General features: G+C 39.9%; 1 protein-coding gene across 1 annotated transcript in view; it reads right to left on the bottom strand.

Annotated features, from left to right (window-relative positions):
- Positions 1–760: 760 nt before the first annotated feature.
- Positions 761–25,832, bottom strand: part of LOC126236606 (transducin beta-like protein 3) — a 157,857-nt gene continuing 132,785 nt past the window's right edge. The window contains exons 14-15 of the mRNA XM_049946043.1: positions 2,013–2,144; positions 761–1,149 (exon numbers count right to left, since the gene is read on the bottom strand). Coding sequence (XP_049802000.1) covers positions 971–1,149; positions 2,013–2,144 — 311 coding nt within the window. The 3' untranslated portion in view covers positions 761–970. The remainder of the gene's footprint in view (positions 1,150–2,012; positions 2,145–25,832) is intronic.

The raw sequence follows: 25,832 nt of genomic DNA, 5'->3' as shown, positions 1-25,832 counted from the left end.
TGTATTTGCAAAATGTACTCAGGAAGCAGCTATTGAAAACATAGAACTGCTGTTAGAAGTTCCATATAAAATGTCAACAAAATCACATATATTGGAACTCTATTCTTTTGGACGTGTCTGAAAGAATGGACACCACAAATTTACATATTGAGATTGCCAATGGTTTCTTCAGTGCAGTTGTACACCAGGCTCAAACTCTTATGGGAATCTGCGAAATGCCACGAGTGATGATGATAATGGGCAAGAGGCACTACATTTGTAGTGTGTGGATAAGTTGAGAATTTGGGTCTGATGGAAGGCGTGCTAGGGTAGTTGGTGCAGTTGCAATGAGCACTGTTTTTGGATGACTTGGTGGTCAGAGCATCTGCCTAGTAAGCAGCAGACCCATGTCCGAACACCAGCAAGGCCAAATTTTCAACTGTCCCCCCTTGATATCAATCAATACCAGCTCGCGACAAGATCTGTAATGCCTTTTTGAATCAACAAATTCAGTTATGGAATAACTCAATGTATCACAGTCTATTCACCCCCTACAACTCCATGAGAGGTATGGATACAGATTACCAAGAGTGAGACAGAAGATGCTAAATACTTCCAACTGTTCATAATTACTCCAGACACAGCTGCTTAGGGTTATCACTCAGATTTCATTTTGTTTTCCACCCACAAGAATTTGGTGGTATCAATATTTAAATAAAGACTGGGGTTAGCAATAATATTACAGATCATACAGCTCATACAAGGAAAAATACTAATCCACTAATACTGAATGAAAATATATTTATGTTAAAATATGGTTCCGTCTCACATAAGCACGTGAATTAGTCAAGGATAGATTATATTTTATTTCATTATGTAATTTTTCATGTTCTAAATTTATATAAAATAATGTGTACAACTTCCAAAGAACTTTTCTTGAGACTGAAAATATTCTGGTTGTCTCCTGAAATAGTACAACGCTAGAAAATAATCACTGTGAATGAGGTTCCATAACTGCAGTGGTATAATGAAGAAGATGGAGGTCCTGTACGAGCTGTGTGAGACGCCTGAAATGTCGCTCTGTGTATGGAAGCAGTCCTTCCACAGATTCAGCTAGATGAGGAAGTGTCAGGCTACCGCCAATAACATCTTCCAGCAGCACGGAGATAACTAACTGTATTAGACAAAATATAAAAACAAAGAATTAGTTATGAAACTCTAATGGGTGTACATGTGCATAATTTTAATGTAAAGCACCCAGACACTTACAAATTATTCAATGCCATGTTGTGATAATCTCAGTTTGTAAAACACTATAAGAACAACAAAGATTATTTGTAAAGTTGTCCAGGGCATAACAAATACACAGCATCTCTCCTACTGTCCATCCACCTAATACATCAATTACACCTAATGCACCACATTTCACAATCAAAACAAAGTATCTCATAAAAAAATGCATATTCGGCAGCAAATTGATAATCAATGTAGAAATGTTAATTTTCACACGAGTTTTATGCTGTTGGAGTGTATGTCAGCCTAAATGTTACGAAACAACAGAACTTGCCAATGGTTGGCACATTTATTGATGAAGTGTCCTGTCCTCTGATTTTTTTTTTATGTATGTTTCAAAAATAAATGGAGACCTACCCAAACATAAGACAAAACTATCATCCTACATTGATATGGCAGCAGTATTCATGTCACTGTCAGAATAAATAGAACTCAGGCTCTCCTAGACAATACGTCACCACAAAAGTTCTCTGCAGTCTGTGTGGATTTTTACGTAATTTGTATCATTAAGACCAAGTAGTCAAGTTGCCTTAAACAAGACCTGTCAATCACATTCTGTTTTGGACTACAATCACTTGAGAGATTTATCCAAATGTAAATTAACCTACAAAGGAATGCACCTGCTGCCAATTTATTAAAGTGAAACTTTACTGTATATGAAAAAATGTGTCAATTGACACCACACATTTTCAGTTGATTGAATAACTGATAGTTACAGACACTCCGTGTTATGATAAAACTTGCCTGAGAGACATGGCAATTCTTGCTATTGCAATTCCATGCAGATACACAATTGAGCAAGTTCTGCTTTTGGTCTTGATTTAATAGCCTCAGTGTTTCCTCAAGCCCAGACTGACCTTTCTTCAAAACATCTGAAAAATATTAAAACAGAGATGTCAAAATTTAATTATGTAAATACTCCAAAATAAATGTGTAATAAAGACTACTGAGAGAAACTACAAAACTTTCTTATGAATAATCTGAAAATGCAACAGCTCCTGAAAAGTTTATCCAGGCCAAAGCATAAATTAATTGTAGCTAGTTCCTTTCTATGAGTATAACCAGCTGATCATTCATTTTCATATCTTCTGAGAGGACAAGATAACTCAAGTAAGTGGTATACATGATATATGAACATACACTTATTTCCAAATTTCAGTGAGCTAAATTTTATAAAATTTCCTGCAACTTTTTTCCCTTTCTAACTCTGCTTATTTCTGCATATGGACTAACTTTGACAACATCAGAAGGCAAAGACCCAAAATGTCTTAAGTTGTTGTATTTTCAGTGTGTGCAATGAAATGCAAACTGTCATGCACTTGGTGCATTAGCAGAAAACTGAAACCAATATAACCAATTCCTTGTGGAAACTCAGAACAATCAATACATAATTAATAAAAAGAATGGTTGGAAGCAAAGAGTACAGCCAATCTAAGGGCAGATGCAAAATAAATAAATGTGTGTGATTTTTATTAACTCATCATTTCAGCATCACCTATAGTAATAAAACTTCCTAACATCTTAATAAAATTGAAATTTTTCAATCCTGCCTTTTATACATGGTTGCTTGCTGTGTTAAAATATGATTCTGAAGTTGCAATACAGAACAATTTATTAACAGCAAAAGTTCACAATGACAAGTGCTGAGTGGAGTAACATAGCAGCAAGATGATGGTGTGAAGCAAAGCAGTGTCCTGGCTTGTCTCAGCAAATTGAGTTTGATGAGCTATGAGTGTAGCCGGCTCCTGCCCCAGAACTGCTACACCAATTGAACTCGCCTGCTGCAGGCTGTGCTAAGTCTTTTGTAGCCATCAGGAGGAAGTATGTTTGCGAATGTGTGATGTGCAGCCTTTGCTTGTTCTTTGATAGCAGCACTACCGGTTTCCTGGTGCATGTGCTGCATGGAAGTGTAGCTAGTGCTCCCTGGAGGAGTCTGAAACAAATGGCATATATACATACTGTTTGTCTAGAGTACTGATTCTCTTCTTGTATGAATACTCAGTCTCCAGAAGAGGCGCTTGTGGGAAAGGGGGTAGATGCATGTGGTCTACAGCTGATCTGCATCATCCCTTCCTCCCTTACAATGGAGATGGCAAAGCCATCTTGAAGGAGGCCAGTCGTGGCTGCAGCTGTGTGTCGAATGTGTGAAGCATCAGAATTGCATTATGCGTGGACGATGAGAGAGAACCTGGCAGCTAAGCAGGACGACTCAGTTGAAGATCCCTTGAGGAGCAGTGTACAGGCTTGAACAGGAGATGGTGCAAGAGCCACCAAAGGCACTGGATGAGGTGCTGGGCTGGTCCAGGCACATGGGCGAGTGATGGGAGCTATCAGTGTTGAATCATATCCCTTGACACTGTTTCATCAGGCAAGTGGACATCAGTGATGAACTGTCTCCCTTGACATTGTTTCGCCACTGGTAGCAATATCCGGAAACGTTACACATTACACAATACCAAACACCCAACTTGTACTCAAGTCCACAGCAGTGAACAAGACCAAAAACAATGTACATAACGAGAAGCCTTGAACTGACCTAAAATAGTGCAAGATATGAAAATGATGCCAACAGAACAAGCATGCCATGTCCGTGCAGGGCAACAGTGAATGGCTGTAATGGGCGGGAACGGGGAAGGCCAGCTGTCAGCAGGGCTTTCTGCGAAACTTCCAAGAAGGTGCAATGGGGGGGGGGGGGGGGATCAGCACTCCCAGCTAAGAGGGTGAGACAGGTGACAAGGCCAGCAGTAACAGCATGAGCACGGACTCACGAGCAGTCATAGCTGCGCTACCTAGGATGACTGGGCCAGCAGCAGCGGGACGACAGACCATGGCATGGCTGGCGATGAACAGACTGGCAAAAGACAGCTGGCATTAATATTGACAGGGCTGGCGACAACAGGAAGGCTGATCACAATAGGGCCAGCGGCGCAAAGACTGAGGAACAGACCAACATTGTCACATACAGATGTGGCAACAACTGGAGGGCCAGCGTCATGTGAAGACTGACTACTGGAATGATGTCATCTCTGGTAAGGTTTGTGCCAAAAGGAGGGCCGGTGACACGCAGCTGACAGACTGAGTGACAGCATGGCAGCCAGTGACCTGTGGAAGGATGACAGAGCAGACGTCGCCACTGACAGGCTTGGCAAGGACAAGAGGGCCACCTTTAACGGGGTCTGCCAATAGGAGAGGAGGGCTGGCGATAGCGGGGCTAGACCCAAAAGAATTGAAGCCAATGATGGGGGTTGGTGCCCAAAGGCATCACAGGCAAATGCTGGGCCAAGAGTGTTGGTGCCGCTACCATGGTACTCTGAACACAAAACTGAGTGCTGCACAGTACAACATTGCAAACAACATGACGAAGTGTTGCTACAACCAAAATACACATCTAACTGCTACCCCAATAAGTCATAGTCTATGGCCTCCGGATGAGAGTTAGGGAAAAACTGACAACACAAATGAAAGATTTCTGCACCTGTACTTGCAAGATAGTGAGCAATGCACCGTAAATTTCATACGCCATAGGCTGTGAAGTGCAACTCAAACTGTTGACAGTACATGGCACATTTCTCCTCCTGGCAATCAAATACCTGAAACTTTGGAGCAGAAATGGGAGCAGCATGCCAAGATGTGGCTTTTGCAAGCAAAACCTGAGTGAGCTATATTATGATCTGCAGCAGTTCCTGTATTTCCTGCTCCTCTAAGTGAAACAAAGACAGCTCCACTGATGGGGCAGACATGACAATAGAAAAGGTCACTCAAAAATACACTGCCAATCCTGGAACTTGAACTGACACAGAAATAGGAGAAAGGCACTAAATAACCACTGAAAACAATACAGACCTACAGCATTAACTAAGAGAATTCCTTTGGCAACAACATAAGAATGGAAGACAACAAATGTGACACAAAGATAATGTCGAAAAATTCACAAAATGTGACTAACACCACTGAATACAGACAGTGAAAACACCAAAAGCAGGAATACGCTGCCCTGTCAAAAAGAACTGACACACAAGCAAAAATCCGTTAGCTTGTAAACCTCTCAAACAATGAGAAAACGTAATGCTACTTCAGCAAACAAACTAACAAATCACACATGAAAACTTTCTCTTTACCAATGTCCTCTATGGCGGATGAGGAAAGAGAAAACAACTTTAACATACATGGACAAAAACTCGTCACCACTTTTCTATACAGTAGATGAGGAGTGAGAAAAGAAATGCAAGAATGAACACACTTTACAGGTGGGATGCTTGCTGTGTTAAAGGGTGATTCTCGAGATGCAATACAGAACACTTTACGAACTATACAAGTACACAACAACATTCATCTGGAAAACAACAACGAAAAGTTGGCCCATGATCACTTGAGAACAACAAATATATCAAGTTCACTGGCGTGATATCAGATCTGGGGCAAGCATCATCCGTGAGACCGCATGGAGTAGTGTAGTAACACGATGACAGTGCGAAGCAGAGGGGAGCATCCTGGCTTGTCTCAGTGAGTTTCACTTGAGTTATGAATGTAGCAGCTCCTGGCCCAGAACTGTAAGAGCAACTGTACTAGCCTGCTGGAGGCTGTGCTTGGCTTTATGTACCCAGCAGGTGGAAGTACATTTGCATACGTGATGTGCAGACTGTGCTTGTTCTTCAATACCAGTGCCAACAGTTTCCTGGTGCATGCGCTGCTTGGAATCATAGTTGGTGCGCCCCCCCCCCCCCCCCCATGCAGCCTCAAAGAAACAGCATATAAACATAATGTTAGAATACAGCACTGTGTTCTGACATGTGATGCCCTTCTTGTATGAATATACAACCTCCAGAAGAAACACTTGTGGGCAAAGGGTAGGCAACCCTGCAGGGTGGAGAAGTTGGACTGGATTCGGACATACGAAGCCTACGGCCGGCATACCATGCAAGTCACTTTTGCAATTAGGCAACCACTCTCACTTCTGTTACAAGGTAGTTGAGGAGTCTAGTCACAGACAGTACTATAGAGCTACAAATTTCCACTTTTTTTTCAGCATAACTTGGTAGTATATCACTTCACTAATCTCTACAATGTTGGAAAAGATAGACTGCTACTTACCATAAAGAAGACATATCAAGCTGCGGACAGGCACAACTAAAAAGACATTCATATACAGCTTTCAGCCACAATCTTTGTCAGTAACCCCCTCCCCATCAACTCCAGCATCTTGGATCAGAATGTAACATAATGTGCAAAGCAGCCAGCAATCTGGAAGAGGTGGGGAAAGGCAATGAATAGTAGCGCACAGGTTGCGGGAGACAAATACTGTCTGGTGGAATGTTCAGGAAGTAGACTGCCAACAGGCGCAGTGTCAGGAGGTTGTGGATGGTCGGGGGGGGGGGGGGGGGGGCAGAGGAGCAGGAAAAGATGGGCGGATGCCTTGGCAGGGGGCTGCAAACAAACGGTGGAAGATGACAATGGGGAGGAGATGACACAAGAGTGGGGGTAGAAACTGTTGGGTTGAGGTTGTGGGGACAGTATGTCACCATAGGTTGAGGACAGAATAATTACTGGAGTGGAGAATGTGTTGTAAGGATAACTCTTATCTGCGCAGTTCAGAAAAGCTGTTTGTGGAGGGAAGGATCCATATGGCTTGGGTAGTGAAGCAGCCATTGAAATCAAGTATGTTATGTTCAGCTGCATGCTATGCCACAGGGTGGTCCACTTTGCTCTTGGCCACAGTTTGGTGGTGGCTGTTCATGCAGGTGGACAGCTAGTTGTAATCATACCAATATAAAAGCTGTGAAATGATTGCAGTAGAGCTGGTAAATAACAGCTGGTTTTACAGGAGGCCCAGCCCCTGATGGGGTAGGATAAACCTGTGACAGGTCTGGAATAGGAAGTGTTGGGTGGGTGGATTTGGCATGTTCTGCACCTGGGTCTTCCACAGGGATACGATCCTTATGGACAAGGGTTGGGGTAGGGGGCATAGGGATAGACTAGAATGTTGTGGAGGATGGATGGGCAACTGAACGCCGCTTTAGGAGGAGTGGGAAGTATCTCGGATAGGATTTCCTTTATTTCAGGGCATAATGATAGGTAATCAAAGGCCTGGTGAACAATGTGGTTCAATTATTCCAGTCTGAGGTGGTACTGGCTGAAGAAGGGACACTCCTTTGTGCCTTTGTGGCTGGTTCTTGGGGGTGGTGGGAGGATTGGGGCCATGAGGGGAACTGTGAAGGGAGATTTGTTTGCGGACAAGGTCTGGGGGATAGTGCATGTCTGTGAAGACCTTGGTTAGACCCTCAGAATGCTGAGCAAGGGAGTTTTGTCACCACAGATACACTGTCCCCAGGTAGCTAGGCTATAAGGGAGGGATTATTTGGTGTGAAAGGGATGACAGCTGTCAAAATGCAGGTACTGTTGGTGGCTGGTGGGTTTAATGTGGACAGAGGTGGGGATGGAGCCATCAAAAAGAAGGTGGTCCACATCTACAAAGGTGGCACGCTGGATTATGGAGGGCCACGTGAGGCGGATGGGAGAGAATGTGTTGAGGAAGGATCGAAGATACTTTGTCTTGGTCCTAAGTCCTGATCATGAAGATATCACAATGAATCCGAACCAGACTAGGGGTATGGTGGTTTGGGAGGCTAGGAAGGTCTCCTCTAGATGGCCCATAAGAAGGTTGGCATAGGAAGGTGCCATGCAAGTGCCCATGGCTCTGCCATGGATTTGTTTATATACCTTCTCTTCTAATGAGAAGTAGTTGCTCCACTTTGACTACACTTTCAGTTCCCAGTTCTGGTAGAGTATGCAGTTTACATACCTCCCAATTCGATCACATGCCCATGCCTGTATGCTCAGCACTTGGATACAATTTTCATTGATCTCATTCAATCTAATTGAGTAGAAGTTAAACTTTTAAAGAGCTAATAAATCAATATGGAGGTTATAATATAAGGAAACTGCCTGAACCAGCATTTATTGTATTAAGAAATTGTCTGTTTCAAATGAGGCTTATAAGTGTATTTCAAAGTGCTGGGGTGCTGCTGAAGATTGTAGTTGTTGAAATATTACACAAACTGAATTCCTTAATTCAACTGAATGTCATGAAAAAGTGTTCTTCTTAAAAAAGTTTTTCGGACTAACTGGTATTTTTTTATCATTCCCAGAAAAAAATAATAAAAAAAACTACTTACCCCTCCCACCTTCAAGATGGTCCTCCTACCTAAAATATACGGAAACAACAATACTGGCTGTTCTACTGTGACAGCTGTCAAGTTCCAACCAAATCTATCTCAGCACTGGTGCACGGGTACTTCCACTCTATCATCCACAGCCACCCACCCTACACCAAAGACAACACCCACTTTATGGAGCATCTCAAACCCATTGTCACTCTTCTCCCACTTTGACTTTGCTCAATTAATATGACCTCGTTTAGCACCATCATCCCCCAAGCACCATCATCCCACACGCAACATGGTGTTTCAGCCCTCTATAACTACCTTTCCCTACACCCATCTGGAAGTAGCCCAAAAACTGAAATCTCATTCACTGTTCCCATAGCCACCCTCATTGTTACCCATAAATGTTCCACCTAAGGCCAAACCTACAAACAAATCTACGGATGTCTATACAAACCAGGATAGCTCTCCATTCTATACCAATCTTTTCACGCAGTTTTTCAACATGCATTCACTGCACAGCTTTTTATATAATGATGACCCCCATCAAACTGACTCAATAAATAAATGTGTGCAAAAGAAGTGCCTGCCTTGGGAACATCCAGAACTGAGCTGATGAGTATGTTCTTCACAATATATCTGTGTTACTTCTCTATCACACAGCCCATTTGGATCCTCCCCTACAGAACTAGTCTCACTGAATTCCATAAATTGGTACTACTTTTCCAAAATATGCTCTCATCCCACCATTCTCCTGGACTCAATCTGTTAATAAAACTCCTCCCTTATATATGATATAAACTCATAAGTTATTCATTTATTTTTATTTTCACCCACTCCTCCCAAGCCTCTCTCCCCCCCATCCCCTATTCTTTTCAATCCTTACATGCATTATGCTCTCCATTTCTCATTTTCACTTCCTCTCTTGTTTTGTCTTTGTTAGTCACTATAGATCATCATCTCTGAACTATAGTTGGCTTGGTGCTGACCAGTGAAGTCCCATTCTCTGATGTCTTTCCCTTCATCACTGATTCCCCTCATCCTCACAACAAATTGATCCGTCTCAACACTGGGTGCCTTGCCACCCTTTTCCAATCCCCCTTCCACAAACACACACACACAGTTATGTGAACCCACCAACCTACAGTTGCAGTGACAATGACTGTTTATGAGTGGCTGCTCATGCTTGAATAGACAGAATGGGAGGAGAGGAAAGAGGAAATAACACTGCCGACTGAGATGAGGTAAAATGCTCAGGGCAAGTAGCAGGGTGCAGGGAGTTAATAAGATGCATGAACGAATGGAAGACAAATGACTGTTAATTGAAGCAACAAAATGCGGACTGAAAATTGACATTCATGAAACAGAAAAGGGGAATGAGCTTAGTAACAGGTCTGGACAAAGAGTGGGGTAAAGATAACAAGAGAGGATATGTGAGGATAAGGGCAGGTATGAGAGTGGGAAAGGGACCTGTGGAGGTTTAGGTCTGGGGGAATCATAAGGAGGAAGATTTGTTGGAAGACCATCAGTTCCCCCCTCCCCAACATAGAGCAGAGGTTGAGTACTCAAAACGTACAAGTACGAATCTTTTTAAGACATTGGTGTAGTGGTGTGCAGCATGTTCAGCAATTGGTTGTCGAGTTTGTGGGTAGCTACAGCTCAAGTGAGTAGACAACTCGCTGATTGGCATTCCTAAACAAAAAACTATACTGTAATTGCAACACAGATACTGTACAATGTGGCTGGTTTCACATGTGCCCCTACTTTTCACAAGATAGAAACAGCATTTGATTGGACTGCAGGAAGGTGGTGGTGATGGACCTGTAGGAAAGATTTTGTGACTGAGTCAATGACACAGGACAGAAATAGGAGTAGGTATGGCACAGGGATGGACTAGGACACTGTGTAGGTTAGGTGGGCAACAGAGTACTGGGTTGGATGGGCTGAAGAATACAAGTTTGGGTGGTATGCAAAGGATTCTCGGTATGATATCACTTATCTCACAGCATGATGAGAGGTAATGCAAAGTGCTGGTGAATGAAGTGGAGAAGTTTTTCAAGGCCTGGGTTATGAGGCAAGTACTAGTCCCTGACTGGTTTACAGAGGTGATGTAATTGTTGGTGTCTCAGGTAGAGATGTCATGGAAAATCTGTTTCAGGGCTGGCTAGACAGGGTACTGTCGTACTGTCTCTCTCTCTCTCTCTCTCTCTCTCTCTCTCTCTCTCTCTCTCTCCACGAGGATCTCCTTAGCACGGATCTATGGAACGAAAACTAATCTAATCTCTCTCTCTCTCTAAAGGCTCCAGCAAGATTGTTCCTATATTTGACATCACCTGCTTCCCAAAGAAGATGCGTTGCCCACAGGGGGTAAGGATGTGAGTGAGAAACTTTTTAACATGGAGAGGGTGAAACCTATTAAAATGCAAGAGTTTTTATGGAGTCATATGAAAAGTGAAGATTAACATCTAGAACAGTAGCTCTTTCAAGTTAAGAAGGAATAGATGAAATGGATTAGGGTGTCATTTTCAGTGTTCCCGATAATGAAGATGTTATCAATGAATTTAAACCATGTAAGGTGTTTTAGTTGAGTTCTTCAACGTGTCCCATAAAAGTGATGTATAGGATGGTTTCCTGGGGATATCCATGGAGGGTTGTGAATAATCTGATATGTGTCAATTCCAAATCCAGTATACTTGTACACAGATTTCTTCTATCAGTCTTTAACGACTGTTTTACCAAAAAACAATAAGTATGGTACTAAAAAGACATAAAAGCACTGGATTATAAAAGAAATCAAACTATCCTGTGCAAGGAAAAGGAAACTGTCTGAAATGATTAGGACAAACAGAGAAGTAGGACTGATTATGTATTACAACAAACATGTGCTGTCTTAACGAAAATGATCAAAATATCAACAAATATCTGCATAATGTCTGAAATCAATAATTCAGATACTAAAATTAAACCTATATGGGCAATATAAGAAGAGTTATAAGAATCAATGGGCAGGAAAGTGAGGCAGTGGTTGAGAAGAGGGTATGACAGGGTAGTAACCTATCCCCAATGTTATTCAATCTGTACATTGAGCAAGCAGTAAAGGATCCCAAAGGAAAATATGAATTAGGTATTAAAGCTGACGGAGGAAAATAAAAACTGAGGTTTGTCAATTACATTGTAATTCTGACAGAAAGGACTTGGAAGAGCAGTTAAGTGGAATGGACAGTGTTTTGGAAAGAGGATATAAAATGAACATCAACAAAAGCAAAACAAGAATAATGGAATGTAGTCAAATTAAATCAGGTGATGCTGAAGGAATTAGATCAGGAAACAAGACACTTCAAGTAGTAATGAGATTTGTTATTTGGGCAGCAAAATAACTAATGATGGTGAAAGTAGAAAGGGTATAAAAGTAGACCGGCAATGACAAGAGAAGCGTTCCTGAAAAAGAGAAATTTGTTAATATTAAATATAGATTAAGTGCTAGGAAGTCTTTTCTCAAAGTATTTGTATGGAGCTTAGCTATGTATGGAAGTGAAACATGGACAGACACAGTGCCGGATTAAGCAAGCACGGGGCCTGTAGCAAATTCTGACAAGGAACCCGTGGTTTGTTTAGGTCGTAAAATACAACAATATTGTTAAAAAATTAACTTTTACCAATTTAATTTCGACAAATTTAGAAATAATGCAAGTTAGCTCAATGTCTCTGAGCAAATTATATTCAATTTTCACTATACTGAGATCATTTAGACGTTCCTGTCCCATTGTATTTCTTAATTCATTTTTAATGCACTTTAATGCTGAAAAATAATGTTCTCTACTGCAGTTGGTGATCATTAAAGATAAGTAAATGCTTAAGGCTATTTCTACATTTGGAAAACATGATCCTAAGGAATTTTCCATTAAAAATTTGTAAACTTGTAGCTCCAAAGCTTCGTCCTTTTTTCTGTTAATAGCAGCAGTGATATGTATTTTCAGCAGTTCAACTAACTGTACCAGTTTGTCACCTAGTGACTCTTCTAAATTGTCTGGTAAGCATTCACAATATTAGGAGTTCTTTTCAAGATTTCTTCTGCTATAAGAGATTTAAAATCCCGTAATATTCCAAAAACATTAGTCAGGTGATGCTATTTTCGATGCGGTTAGCTAATGCAGCTAGTACATTGTCAATCATCACAATAAACACCTGAAATTCATAATGTTCTCCAGGTGTTTGATTTTCTACAACTTCATCGAGTGCAGTTGACCCACTAAAATGGTTGTACTTGGTATTTCGTTTGTGTCGTATAGAAGTTTGCTGCAGATATTCTTCACAGCTAGTCAGGGGTTTGGCTTCTGCCTCAATTTTTGAAAATGTGAACCTCATTGCTTGGATATATTCATGTAAGGATTTATAAAGTGCATATTCAGTGCTCAGATCTTGATCAGACAACTGCAGCGAAACGCTAGTTGCTTGCAAGCAGTCTAGGATTTTGTTCCAAGGAACACACATAAGTCCCGTTTCCAACTTACTCATTTTCACAACCAGTCTGTAAGCACTCTTCCTTTTCATGCATATTTTTAGATATGCAATTCAAAACTTGTTTGATTGAATGAAAGCCAAATAATAATGCCTTAGTAGCATCAGCTGTGGCCGGCCACCTAGTATCCGATAACCTTTTCAAAATTGGAATTTTAGTACAATCATTTATCAGTGCTTTCGAAAGAAGGCCCCATTGATAGGTAGAAGTGGAAAAAAAAAAATGTATAGAGGCTTTCAAGGAAATCAAAGAAAATGGATGCTTCTGTACACCATTCTGCAGCACACTTGGTGACCAAATTCAGTGAATGTGAAGAACAGGGAATATATTCAGCGTACTTATTTATATCTCTAATTTGAGCTTCTAAGCCGGTGTACCTGCCACTCATGTTACTGGCATTGTCATAGCTTTGCCCATGACAATCTTTGATATTAATTTCATTCTCTGTTAAAAGAAGTGAAACATGGACAGACACAGTGCCGGATTAAGCAAGCACGGGGCCTGTAGCAAATTCTGACAAGGAGCCCGTGGCTAGTAATTCTAATAACCCTATTTCCATTGTGGGGTGAACCAACAATTTCACCACTACCTCGAAATTCTAGCCCTCCACTACCTCGAAATTCTAGCCCTCGCTCTGCTGAAAACTTATAACTGCAACAATTTGTTGTAAGAGTGTTTGCCAATACTTTTGTTTGCTCTCAATTTGGCTTACAAGTTGAGGATCGACAGGTGCATCCTTGTTTTTTATGGCTAACAGGGAAATTATCACTTTCATATGCAAACTGCTTTCTTCATGTCTCTCCAGCAAAATATTTTCATTCTTCCAGTCATCTAATCCATCTTTCATAAGCCGTGGCACGCCGTCAGAATCTACCACATTACAAACAAAACAGAACAGTCGCTCACTGCTTTCTGAATATCGCAACCAATCTCTCATCTATGTTTTATTCGTTAGTTTATGTTTATATGTGAAAAATGACTTTCTATAAAATCTTGGCTTATTTTCCTTCTCATATATTTTCACTGAATACAAAAAACTACTGTTCATGTGCTGAACTTCGCTACTTCCTTTCATACTCCAATAATCTATGTCAAAGTTGTTTGGCCACTCACCAATATCATTAGAATACATTTTACTTTCACTTTGTGTTTCACTTGTACAAGATACAGTAACATCAGAAGCCTGTAACAGTTTTTCGACTTCTCTTTGTCTTGAAGACGAGGTCTCTGGGCCGATGGTACTTCCTATGCTTTTCCATTCAGTTTGGTTTGGAGATGATATGGCTGAACTGGGAAGACTTGCCGTCTGTTGAATTGCTGTATCACTTGTGGAAAACGTAACTACATCGGGAAAAAGTTGCGTATTCTGATGAATCTTCTGTAGTTTAGCTATCATCCTTACAATCAATTACAGCTTTTGTATTTTGTACTTAATTCTCTGTATATTTAGCAAAATCATTCTTAACATTAAAAAACACAGACAGTTTATGTGTTTTAGATATAAAAGTATATGTCTTTCTCTCCTTTTCATCTCTTGCTTTACGCTTTGCACTTCCAAAAGCATAGTGGTGTCAGGTATCTCTCTGTATGCTGCTCATGATGGTTAGCTCGATTTGTGTAGAAGGGAAAATAAATAACAAAATAAAATGGAACACTACTATTTATTTGGATTGCGTAACATAAATACATGCATACCATAAATAATATATGTCCATTTTCTTTTGAAGCTAGTGCCAGTTTACTGTGCAAATGCTAAGCTACATACTTGGGAGTTTTTCAATCATAGAGCTTTTGCGAATGACATGTGCCATGTAAGCAAAAGCACAGCCTGTGGCAGAAGCGAGTGTCTGCTCACTAGCACTACACGTGAGTGGGGCAAAACGGACAGTTGCCTTCCAAGAGTTTAGACAACTACAGCTTCCTGTCTAACGAGATCTATTGAATCTCTGCCCATAAAAATTATGCAGGAAGAAGAAGAAGAAGAAGATTTGAGAGAGAGCTTTCGGCTGTTGTCTACTGATCAATACAAACTCAGACACATCTTTAAATTATTTGTAATTAGTGCTCTCAACAAGACATCATCCACTTTACTTCATGTTTTATATTTAGTAAGGGAAGCACGCTAGTAAAATGTCGGCTCCCACAAAGGACCTAGCTTGAGAATGTGAGCCATATAGTGAAAGTATGCAGTTAAGACTGGACAACTGTATCCATCGGTTGTTCATCAAAGATGGTCAAAGCTGCGTACTATTAAAATTATTGCTCAAATTTTGATGTAAAATCAATTGCAAGGTTTTATTTCATCAGTGTTCAGTTTTCCTCTTTAAAATATGACATTAAATTCATGAAGTTCCATTGTGGTATTAAAAACTCTCAAGTATAAACCAGTACTAAGAATGAATAAATTCTACGCGCTAAATGAATGTCTACTGTATTTGAAATCAACCAAATAAAAACTACAGTGTTTTATGATGGTATTAAACACAAATAGCTGATTTCCACATACATACTGAGAACCAACATACTTCTTTATTGTTTAAACTTCGGGGTACTTATTAACAAACAAGGACCTTACCTTATGCTCAGTCAGCAACTCTGGCATCACTATATAAAATTGATGTCACCCACATAATAATGTTCTTCTTTGTAAAAGAAGTTGACAATTGGCCTCCAAGCACTGATTGTTAGATGTCTGTACCTCTCGGACTTGCCCTTTTTGAACCGCTGTTGCCACGGTACCTCTCGGACTTTTGTCGATTGCCCTTTTTGAATCGCTGTTGCCACCATCAACACTCCCTTGCTGTCACATCTCTAATTGTTGTGCTGTGTGGCGTTGGTTACATGCAAGGGGTAGGTTGCATGAACTAAATGTCACTAAGAAGCCATTGCTGCCCATCGAGGTTAGTTCCAACACAGCCATTATCCCGTTCTTCATCGTGACGCCAGAAACATTATTAACCAATTGGTAGAATGTTGAGAACTTCCCCAAATGGTGAGATAATTCACCTTTTCACTAGTCTACTTGCAACAAATAAATGCTGTACTTGAAATGACAGTAAAAAAAAGAGAGAGAGACAGAGAGAGAGAAAAGAAAAGAAAAAGGGAAAAAAAACCTCCAACTTGATAAGAGTTTTTGCGCCCAGGTGCGGGGCGCATAGCATTTGCTAACTCCTGCTACGTGGCTAATCCGGCATCGTCAGACAATAAACAGTTTAGACCAGAAGAGAATAGAAGCTTTTGAAATGTGCTGCTACAGAAGAATGCTGAAGATTAGATGGGTAGATCATGTAACTAATTAGGAGTTACTGAATACAATTGGGGAGAAAAGAAATGTGTGGTGCAACCTGACTAGAAGAAGGGATTGGTTGGTAGGACACATACTGTGACATCAAGGGACCACCAATTTAGTATTGGAGGGAACTGTGGTGGTGCAAAAATCGTAGGAGGAGACCAAGAGATGAATACAGTAAGCAGATTCAGAAGGATGTAGGTTGCAGTACGTATTTGGAGATGATGAGCCTTGCACAGGATAGAGTACTGTGGAGAGCTGAATCAAACCAGTCTTTGGACTGAAGAACAAGACCACAACCACAAGAACAATATGGGCAATAGCTGAAATTGAAATTGAGCAATAGTTGAATTCGAAATTAGGTCCACAGTTACGGAATGAAAGATATTTGTTATTACAGAAAACAGTCAAATAATAAATTGTAGCAGTCAGCTAGCCAACATATTAAATAACAAGTATCTGGAAGTAGCTCAGAAAACTGTAATGGAGAATTCAAGAGATATGTTGTTGTAGTCTACAGTCCAGAGACTGGTTTGAGGCAGCTCTCCACGCTACTCTGTCCTGTGCAAGCTTCTTCATCTCCAAGTCCCTACTGCAACCTACATCCTCCTGAATCTGCTAAATGTATTCATCTCTTGGTCTCCCTCTACCATTTTTATCCTCCACACTATCCTCCAGTACTAAATTGGTGATCCCTTGATGCCTCAGAACATGTCCTACCAACCAGTCCCTCCTTCTAGTCAAGTTGCACCACAAATTCCTCTTATCCCCAATTCTATTCAGTACCTCCTCATTAGTTGCATGATCGACCCATCTAATTTTCAGCATTCTTCTGTAGCACCACATTTCAAAAGCTTCTATTCTCTTCTTGTCCAAACTATTTATCATCCATGTTTCACTTCCATACATGGCTACACTCCATACAAATACTTTCAGAAACAACTTCATTACACTTAAATCTATACTCAATGTTAACAAATTTCTCTTCTTCAGAAATGCTTTCCTTGCCATTGCCAGTCTACATTTTATATCCTCTCTACTTCGACCATCATCAGTTATTTTCTCGCCAAATAGCAAAACTCATCTACTACTTTAAACGTCTCATTTCCTAACCTGCTTCCCTCATTATCACCTGACTTAATTCGACTACATTCCATTATCCTCATTATGCTTTTGTTGATGTTCATCTTATATCCTCCTTTCAAGACACTGTCCATCCCGTTCAGCTGCTCTTCCAGGTCCTTTGCTGTCTCTGACAGAATTACAATGTCATCGGCGAACCTCAAAGCTTTTATTTCTTCCCCATGGACTTTAATACCTACTCCAATTTTTTCTTTTGTTTCCTTCACTGCTTGCTCAATATACAGCTTGAATAACATCAGGGAGAGGCTACAACCCTGTCCCACTCCCTTCCCAACCACTGCTTCCCTTACATTCCCCTCGACTCTTGTAACTGCCATGTGCTTTCTGTACAAATTGTAAATAGCCTTTCGCTCCCTGTATTTTACCCCTGTCACCTTCAGAATTTGAAAGACGGTATTCCAGTCAACATTGTCAAAAGCTTTCTCTAAGTCTACAAATGCTAGAAACATAGGTTTGCCTTTCCTTGATCTTTCTTCTAAGATAAGTCGTAGGGTCAGTATTGCCTCACGTGTTCCAACTTTTCTACGGAATCCAAACTGATCTTCCCCGAGGTCGGCTTCTACCAGTTTTTCCATTCGTCTGTAAAGAATTCGTGTTAGTATTTTGCAGCCGTGGCTTATTAAACTGACAGTTCAGTAATTTTCACATCTGTCAACACCTGCTTTCTTTGGGATTGAATTATTATATTCTTCTTGAAGTCTGAGGTTATTTCACTTATCTCATACATCTTGCTCACCAGATGGTAAAGTTTTGTCATGGCTGGCTCTCCCAAGACTGTCAGTAGTTCTAATGGAATGTTGTCTACTCCCGGGGCCTTGTTTTGACTTAGGTCTTTCAGTGTTCTGTCAAACTCTTCACACAGTATCATATATCCCATTTCATCTTCATCTATGTCCTCTTCCATCTCCATAATATTGCCCTGAAGTACATCGCAAAAAGATAACGCAATAGAATATATACAAGAAGCAATGCCTCATACATACAAGAAAATTAAAATTACTCCATGATCTGCCAAATAAATTAAGAATGTAATTAACTCCCTCCAAGCCAAAAACTCTCAAGGAGTTGACAGTATCTCAAATAAAGTACTAAAATCCTGTTTTTCACAAATATATAATGTTTATAGTGATGTATGGAATGCCTCACTATCACAGGTGATATTTGCAGGCAGATTGAAATACGCTATTTTCAGACCTCTTTAACATAAAGGTGGTAAGACCGATATTGATAATTACTGACTATTGACTATCTTCACTATTTATCTCAGTTTTCAAGGTACTAGAAAAAATTATGTATGCAACAACTATCACCACCACCACCATGCTAAAGTCAGGATGTCAGTTTCACAACATAGTCCTGAACTGTCACACTTCCTGTAATATCTGTTACGGCATTGAGAAAATCATCATCTTCATTTATTGATACTGACCCAAAGCTGACATCTGCAAATCAGTGCAACAACAGTTACAGCAGTCTAGGTAGCAACAAACATGTGCGTATCCTGCAAAATGTTCATTCTCGTAATGTCCTTTATTTTGAGGAATAAAATTGACCTATGCACAACAGCCATCCTCTGTTTCACTGTTACAAGATGAATTATGGCCGTGTCTAGAAGCTGCAATACAATGAACCGGAAGAAACATGACAGCATTCCAAGAAAGTAGTTCATAACCGTTGGGTGTACAGAGTACGTGTCAATATTAAGAATGATCTCTCTTCCTGCTGCATACATCTTGACACCTAAACTACTAAGAAATTTTGAACAAATTTCAGCAGTCACCCAGGCACTGCTAACTAAATCGTAAGTGCATAATAGTTGTGTTATATTTTTAAATTTTCCATTATTCAGGGCAGTAACTTTTCACTGCCATCACTATTAACACACAGTTTTTTGCTATTTTGCTTCCATGACATTTATTCCCTTGAACAGAATGGACTTGCTGAATTTACAGGAAGTAAATTACAAAAGATGCCTCAGCTCCATCTGCAATGAAAACATTTCTGGACTCATGTACATAATCAACTGTGTCAAAATATTCTTCTACCAATATTCAATAGTTTCCATGTATACTTAAAATTTTGATAACAATATAATAGAGGGAAACATTCCACGTGGGAAAAATATATCTAAAAACAAAGATGATGTGACTTACCGAACGAAAGCGCTGGCAGTTCGATCGACACACAAACAAACACAAACACGCACAAAATACAAGCTTTCGCAACAAACTGTTGCCTCATCAGGAAAGAGGGAAGGAGAGGGAAAGACGAAAGGATGTGGGTTTTAAGGGAGAGGGTATGGAGTCATTCCAATCCCGGGAGCGGAAAGACTTACCTTAGGGGGAAAAAAGGACGGGTATACACTCGCACACACACACACATATCCATCCACACATATACAGACACAAGCAGACATCTCACAAGCAGACATATTTAAAGACAAACCCACATCCTTTCGTCTTTCCCTCTCCTTCCCTCTTTCCTGATGAGGCAACAGTTTGTTGCGAAAGCTTGAATTTTGTGTGTGTTTGTGTTTGTTTGTGTGTCTATCGACCTGCCAGCGCTTTCGTTCGGTAAGTCACATCATCTTTGTTTTTAGATAAAATTTTGATAAGATGTTTGACTTTTTCTTCCTGCCCAAGAGATCCTGCCAGCCATTCAAAGCACTGAATTCCCAATCTAGATTTTCTATTAGTAGTCCAACGATGGAAAATCCAGGATGGAATGTAACAATATTATGAAACGGAAGTTGTTACTCACCATATTGCAGAGATGCTGAGTTGCAGACAGGCACAACAAAAAGACAGTTACAAATAAAGCCTTCGGCCCGTAAGGCCTTCGTCAAAAATAGACCACACACACACACACACACACACACGTATGCAAAAACGTTTTTTGGATATGTTCAGAATCTTCTTGAATGCTGGGATATAGAATGTGTTCCACAATCCAGTTTGTGCTGTAAAAAGTGTGGATGTGTAAAAATGTTTTAAAATAAAAACTGAAATTTCCTGGTGTGACTTGTGCTACAGCAAAGAAAATAAACAACCTTCAATTTGCTTTTCAGAAAGAGTTAAACAAGCAACACAGGTTCAACCACACAACAAACTGTAGATCTTTTTTGTTTCCTATTGTCACTTTAACATCACAAATAATACACACAATGCCAGAACTGAGCAATCTGATGGGGAAATCTGAATGTAGCTTACACATCTTTCATTCAGATCTTGATTTGGACGTATAACAACACAGTTAATCTGCAGGGCTCTGTGTTGGCTCCACTTCTTTTCAGCTTATATATTGCCGATATGCCATCAACATCTTCCAGGAAGTTTGGGTATGCAGACGATTGGGTCTTGGCAACACAACACAAGAACTTTGAGGTCATGGAAACAACCTTGACATCTGACTTGGAGACGTCAAGTACATACTTTCATAAATGGAGATTACAGCCAAATTCTACAAAAACTGAAACTAAATGTTTCCATCTCAATAATAAATTAGCAAGCAAACAACTTGACGTTCGTCTCGAGGGAAATCGATCTAATGAGCATCCAAAGTACCTTGGAGTCACTTTGGACAGAGCGCTCACTTATAAACAACATCTCGGAATAATATTCTCCAGAAGCTGTGCGGCACTACCTGGGGCTCCTCGGCTGACACGCTACACATGTCGGCACTCGGACTGGTCTACCCGGCCACAGAGTAGTACACTCCGGTCTGGATGAATAGTGTTCACACAAAAAAAATTGACGTGCAGCTGAATAGCACGATGCAAATTGTCAGCAGAACCATGAGATCAACCCCACCACATTGGCTGCCAACTCTAAGCCACATATCACCTGCAGACCTACGTCAGAAGAACGCTCTTCTCCAGGAATATAGGAAGATACTCGACAATATCCAGCTCCCTATACACTGAAACATGCCTGACCTGGAAAAAAACAGACTTCGGTCTAGACATCCAACAATGATAACAGCCAAGGAATTGCAAAGTATAAACTTTGATACAATAAAGACCTGGAGGGAACAATGGCGAGAGGTGTGTCTTCCCCTGCATCACTGAGAGACCACCTGTATATGAACTACCATGTAAAATACGGTCATCCCTTAACAGAATACAGACAAATCACAGAGGATGTGCACATACTCTTTACAAATGGGGAAAAACACCAACTCCCAACTGTTGACTGCAGAGTCAACAGACAGACCATCCACCGCATCGTCCAAGAGTGCGACAGAAGAGCATACAGTGGCAAGTTCAGTGATTTTCTGATGGCAACAAACGTCGCAAAAGACTTTATACATAATCTTGATGTTTGTATTTAATTGTATTGACCATATACAATCTTGATGTGTCTATTTAATTGTATTGCCCATTATCTGTATGTTTTATATTTCTTGTATAGCATATTTTATTGTGTTTTTTATGTGTATCTTTATTTAAACATTTGTAAGAAGTGTAAAATGATGTGCACTGCCATACGCTAAATAAATAAATAAATAACTGAATATGTGTAGGCCCCTTTATATGATGAAGCATGAACGTTCTTCTTTTTTAATGAAGTGGAACTGCGAGTTACAACACTGAGAGATGCATCCTTATTTTTCAGTGCATACTGCATAAAGAAGATGGCACCCAATCATATTTGTTTGCCATATTGAAGATTAGATTAGATTAGATTAATTATTCATTCCATAGACCCATTAAAGAGGGAATCATCCTGGGTTTTGAACATGTCAGATAAACACATTACAAAAATGTAATTAGAAAAATTTGAGTTTCATTAAGTTTAATGATTCTCAGTCAATAAACAGTAAAATTATGTACATGAATTAAATTTAAACGTCTAATATTTACAGGTTTAATACTTACATCTGCTTTCATTAAATCCACATTCAGCCATTTGCTAGTTTCAAACTTCCACTATTTACAGACTTAAGACTTACATCTGCTTTCCATACATCCATCATTCACACAGTAGGTAGTTACTTGACTGTTACAACCAAGTATTTTCAAAACTTAAAGTACAATAAATTTTCATTAAAATGGTCTACTGCACTTGTTCACTTGTTGAGAAACTCATGGAGGGAATAGGAGTTGGCCACCAAAAATCCTTTTAAATTATGTTTAAATTGTGCCTTGTCTAAACTCTTAATGGTTGCTGGTAACTTATTGAAAATACGCGTTGCTGAATACTGGACTCCTTTCTGGACAAGAGTAAGTGATTTTAAATCTTTATGTATATTGTTCTTATTCCTAGTATTGATACTGTGTACTAAGCAGTTAGTTGGAAAAAGAGCTGTATCATTTACAACAAACTTCATTAAGGAATCAATGTACTAAGAAGCTGTGGTTAATATGCCCAATTCTTTGAATAGGTTTCGACATGATGTTCTTGGATTTACACTACTCATTACTCTTATTATTCGCTTCTGTACTCTAAAAAATTTTTCTCTTTTTGTGGAGTTAATGGTTCAAATGTCTCTGAGCACTATGGGACTTAACATCTGTGATCATCAGTCCCCTAGAACTTAGAACTACTTAAATCTAACTAACCTAAGGACATCACACACATCTATGCCCGAGGCAGGATTCGAACCTGCGACCGTAGCGGTCACGCGCTTCCAGACTGAAGCGCCTAGAACCACACGGCCACACCGGCTGGCTTTGTGGAGTTACCCCAAAATATGATACCATATGACATAATGGAGTGAAAATAAGCAAAATATGCCAGTTTTTTTTTATTTATATCTCCTATGTCTGACATCATTCGCATTGCAAAAACAGACTTGTTTAGGCACTTTAGCAGTTCGTTAGTATGTTGCTCCAAACTGAATTTATTATCAAGTTGTAATCCCAAGAATTTTACACTCTCAACTTCTCCTATTTCCACGTCATCATATTTTATACTATACACACACCAGAAGGAAATCTCTTGGAAGTTCTGAACTGCATATAGTGGGTCTTTTCAAAGTTTAATGACAGTGAATTGGCTATGAACCACTTATTAATGTCAGTAAAAATTTGATTAGCTGCCCTTTCTAAATTTATATTTGATTTACTATTTACTGCAATGTTTGTATCATCTGCAAATAAGACAAACTTGGCATCTGGTAATGTAACAGATGACAGGTCATTAATATACACAAGAAACAGTAGTGGAACCTTGGGGGACACCACATGTAATTTCTTCCCAGTCAGATGATGTCCGATTGCCTACTGAAACCACTTTGCAGCACTACCAGTGACGCCATAATATTTTAATTTACTTAAAAGAATGCTGTGATTCACACAGTCAAACGTCTTTGACAGGTCACAGAATATGCCAGTTGCCTCTAATTTGTTGCCAATGAATTAAGAACATTTTTGCTGTAAGTGTAAATAGTTTTCTCAATATCAGAACCCTTAAGAAACCCAAACTGTGACTCTGACAGTATGTTATTTTCACTAAGGTGTTTAAGTAAACGCTTGAACATAACCTTTTCAAAGATTTTTGAAAAAGCTGGCAGAAGTGAGATCGGTCGGTAATTTGACGGCATTTCTTTGTCCCCTTTCTTGTGGAGAGGTACCCGTATTTACCCGAATCTAAGCCGCACTTTTTTTCCGGTTTTTGTAATCCAAAAACCACCTGCGGCTTAGAATCGAGTGCAAAGCAAGCAGAGGTTCTGAGAAAATGTGGGTAGGTGCCGCCACAATTAACTTGTGCCGTCGAATATATGTAGCGCTACACAGGCATGCTTTGTAGGCACAAAGATAAATGCTGGCGCCAAAACCCTCTGCGTCAGAGAGAGAGAGAGAAAATGGTGGAAGACGAGCTTTTTTTTCTCCGCCCTGAGTTTCGACCACTGCATTTTCATACATTATCCAACGAAGTAAATACCAATTCCGTATTGTTCATCTTCGAATGTAGCAGAATTTCAATGTACTACGAAAATCCGACTGGAAAGACTGTTTGGGATGCTTGTCAATATGGCCAACTCTACGTTTCGAATTTTTTCCTACCTGTGAGAAGAGATGGTTGCTAATAGGAACCTGATGAAATGTGAATCACATACAGTATTCTCTTCACCATAAGAATAATACGAATATAAACATTTTGCCATGTATTCTTTCGTGTTTGTTGCTATCTCATTTAGATCCTGTCTGCCTAATAAACTACGAAACTAGAGTGAGACAACAGCAAACGCGGAAGAATATATGTATCGTGTTATGTTTATATTCGTATTATTCTTATGCCTAATAGTGATACAGTCAGAAATGAAGCACGGCAACTGACTAGATTTTTAAATCTATGATTACTCTAATTTCTGTGCAGAATTTGATGTACTAAAGAAGCGGCCGCAGAGATTTTCAAACGGAGAAAAATTTTCGCCTAACTCTCGTTCAGAACATGTTCTATCATACGCAGTCTATTATTTGGTTCTTGTTGATCATTATCAAAGAAAGCAGCAGTGTAAGTAACAAAAAATAGCAGTCTCTTGCCATTGTTTCACTAATGAGACGATTCCTCTCTTCTTCTTCTTCTTCTCTCTCTCTCTCTCTCTCTCTCTCTCTCTCTCTCTCTTTTTTTTTTTTTTTTTTTTTTTAAAAAAAAGCGGCGGTAGCGCGCACAAAAGCAAGCCATGCCGCGAGCAGTGACAGGCCATAAACACGCACTATCAGAATGCGACAAACAATGCCTGACACAGTACAGTAATGCATTTTCAGTTTAGAGTGACGTAAACACCTATAACAAAGAAAACGGCACTTATCAGATCAAAGCAAAATAAGCAATCGATTCAAACCAGATGAAGCACGTGAAAAAGGAAGGGTACTCGTATAAATACGGATGGAGCGCCTGACGCCTAGCAATGGCTACCTGGTAAAGCTTAACTGCTAAGCTTACGACTCGCACCAAACTACTGTAGGTGTATCGTCATTCATTCGACCTAAATGGTGTCTCATATTACAATGGACCAACTTTGTTTCGATTTGGAGGTGCGGCCTAAAACTTTTCTCTCTCCTTGAATTACGAGTCTCAAATTTCATGTGCCGCTTAGATTCGGGAAATTTTTTTTTCCCCTTTATTTCGAGTCTCATTTTTCAGGTGCGGCTTAGATTCGAGTGCGGCTTAGATTCGAGTAAATACGGTAACTTCAGTATATTTAAGCCAGTCCGTGAATGTTCCTGTGACAAGTGATTGATTACACAAATAACTTAAGATATGACTAAGCTCACATGAACACTCTTTTATTAACTTTGCTGATATGTTATCATAACCACTAGAATGCTTTGATTTCAAGGACTTAATGATGGGTTCTATTTCTTTGGGTGAAGTAAGTGTCAATTCCATTTTACTGAGATTGCTTGTGTGCCCTGGTCCCAGATATTCCATTGCATTATTTACTGAACCTGACAACCCCATGCTATCAGTAACAGAGACAAAATACTTGTTCAAATGATTTG

The sequence above is a fragment of the Schistocerca nitens genome, chromosome 2, assembly GCF_023898315.1.
Source record: "Schistocerca nitens isolate TAMUIC-IGC-003100 chromosome 2, iqSchNite1.1, whole genome shotgun sequence".
Taxonomy (NCBI): Eukaryota; Metazoa; Arthropoda; class Insecta; order Orthoptera; family Acrididae; genus Schistocerca; species Schistocerca nitens.
The sequence above is the reverse complement of the archived record's forward strand: the minus strand, read 5'-3'. Positions and strand labels throughout refer to the sequence as shown.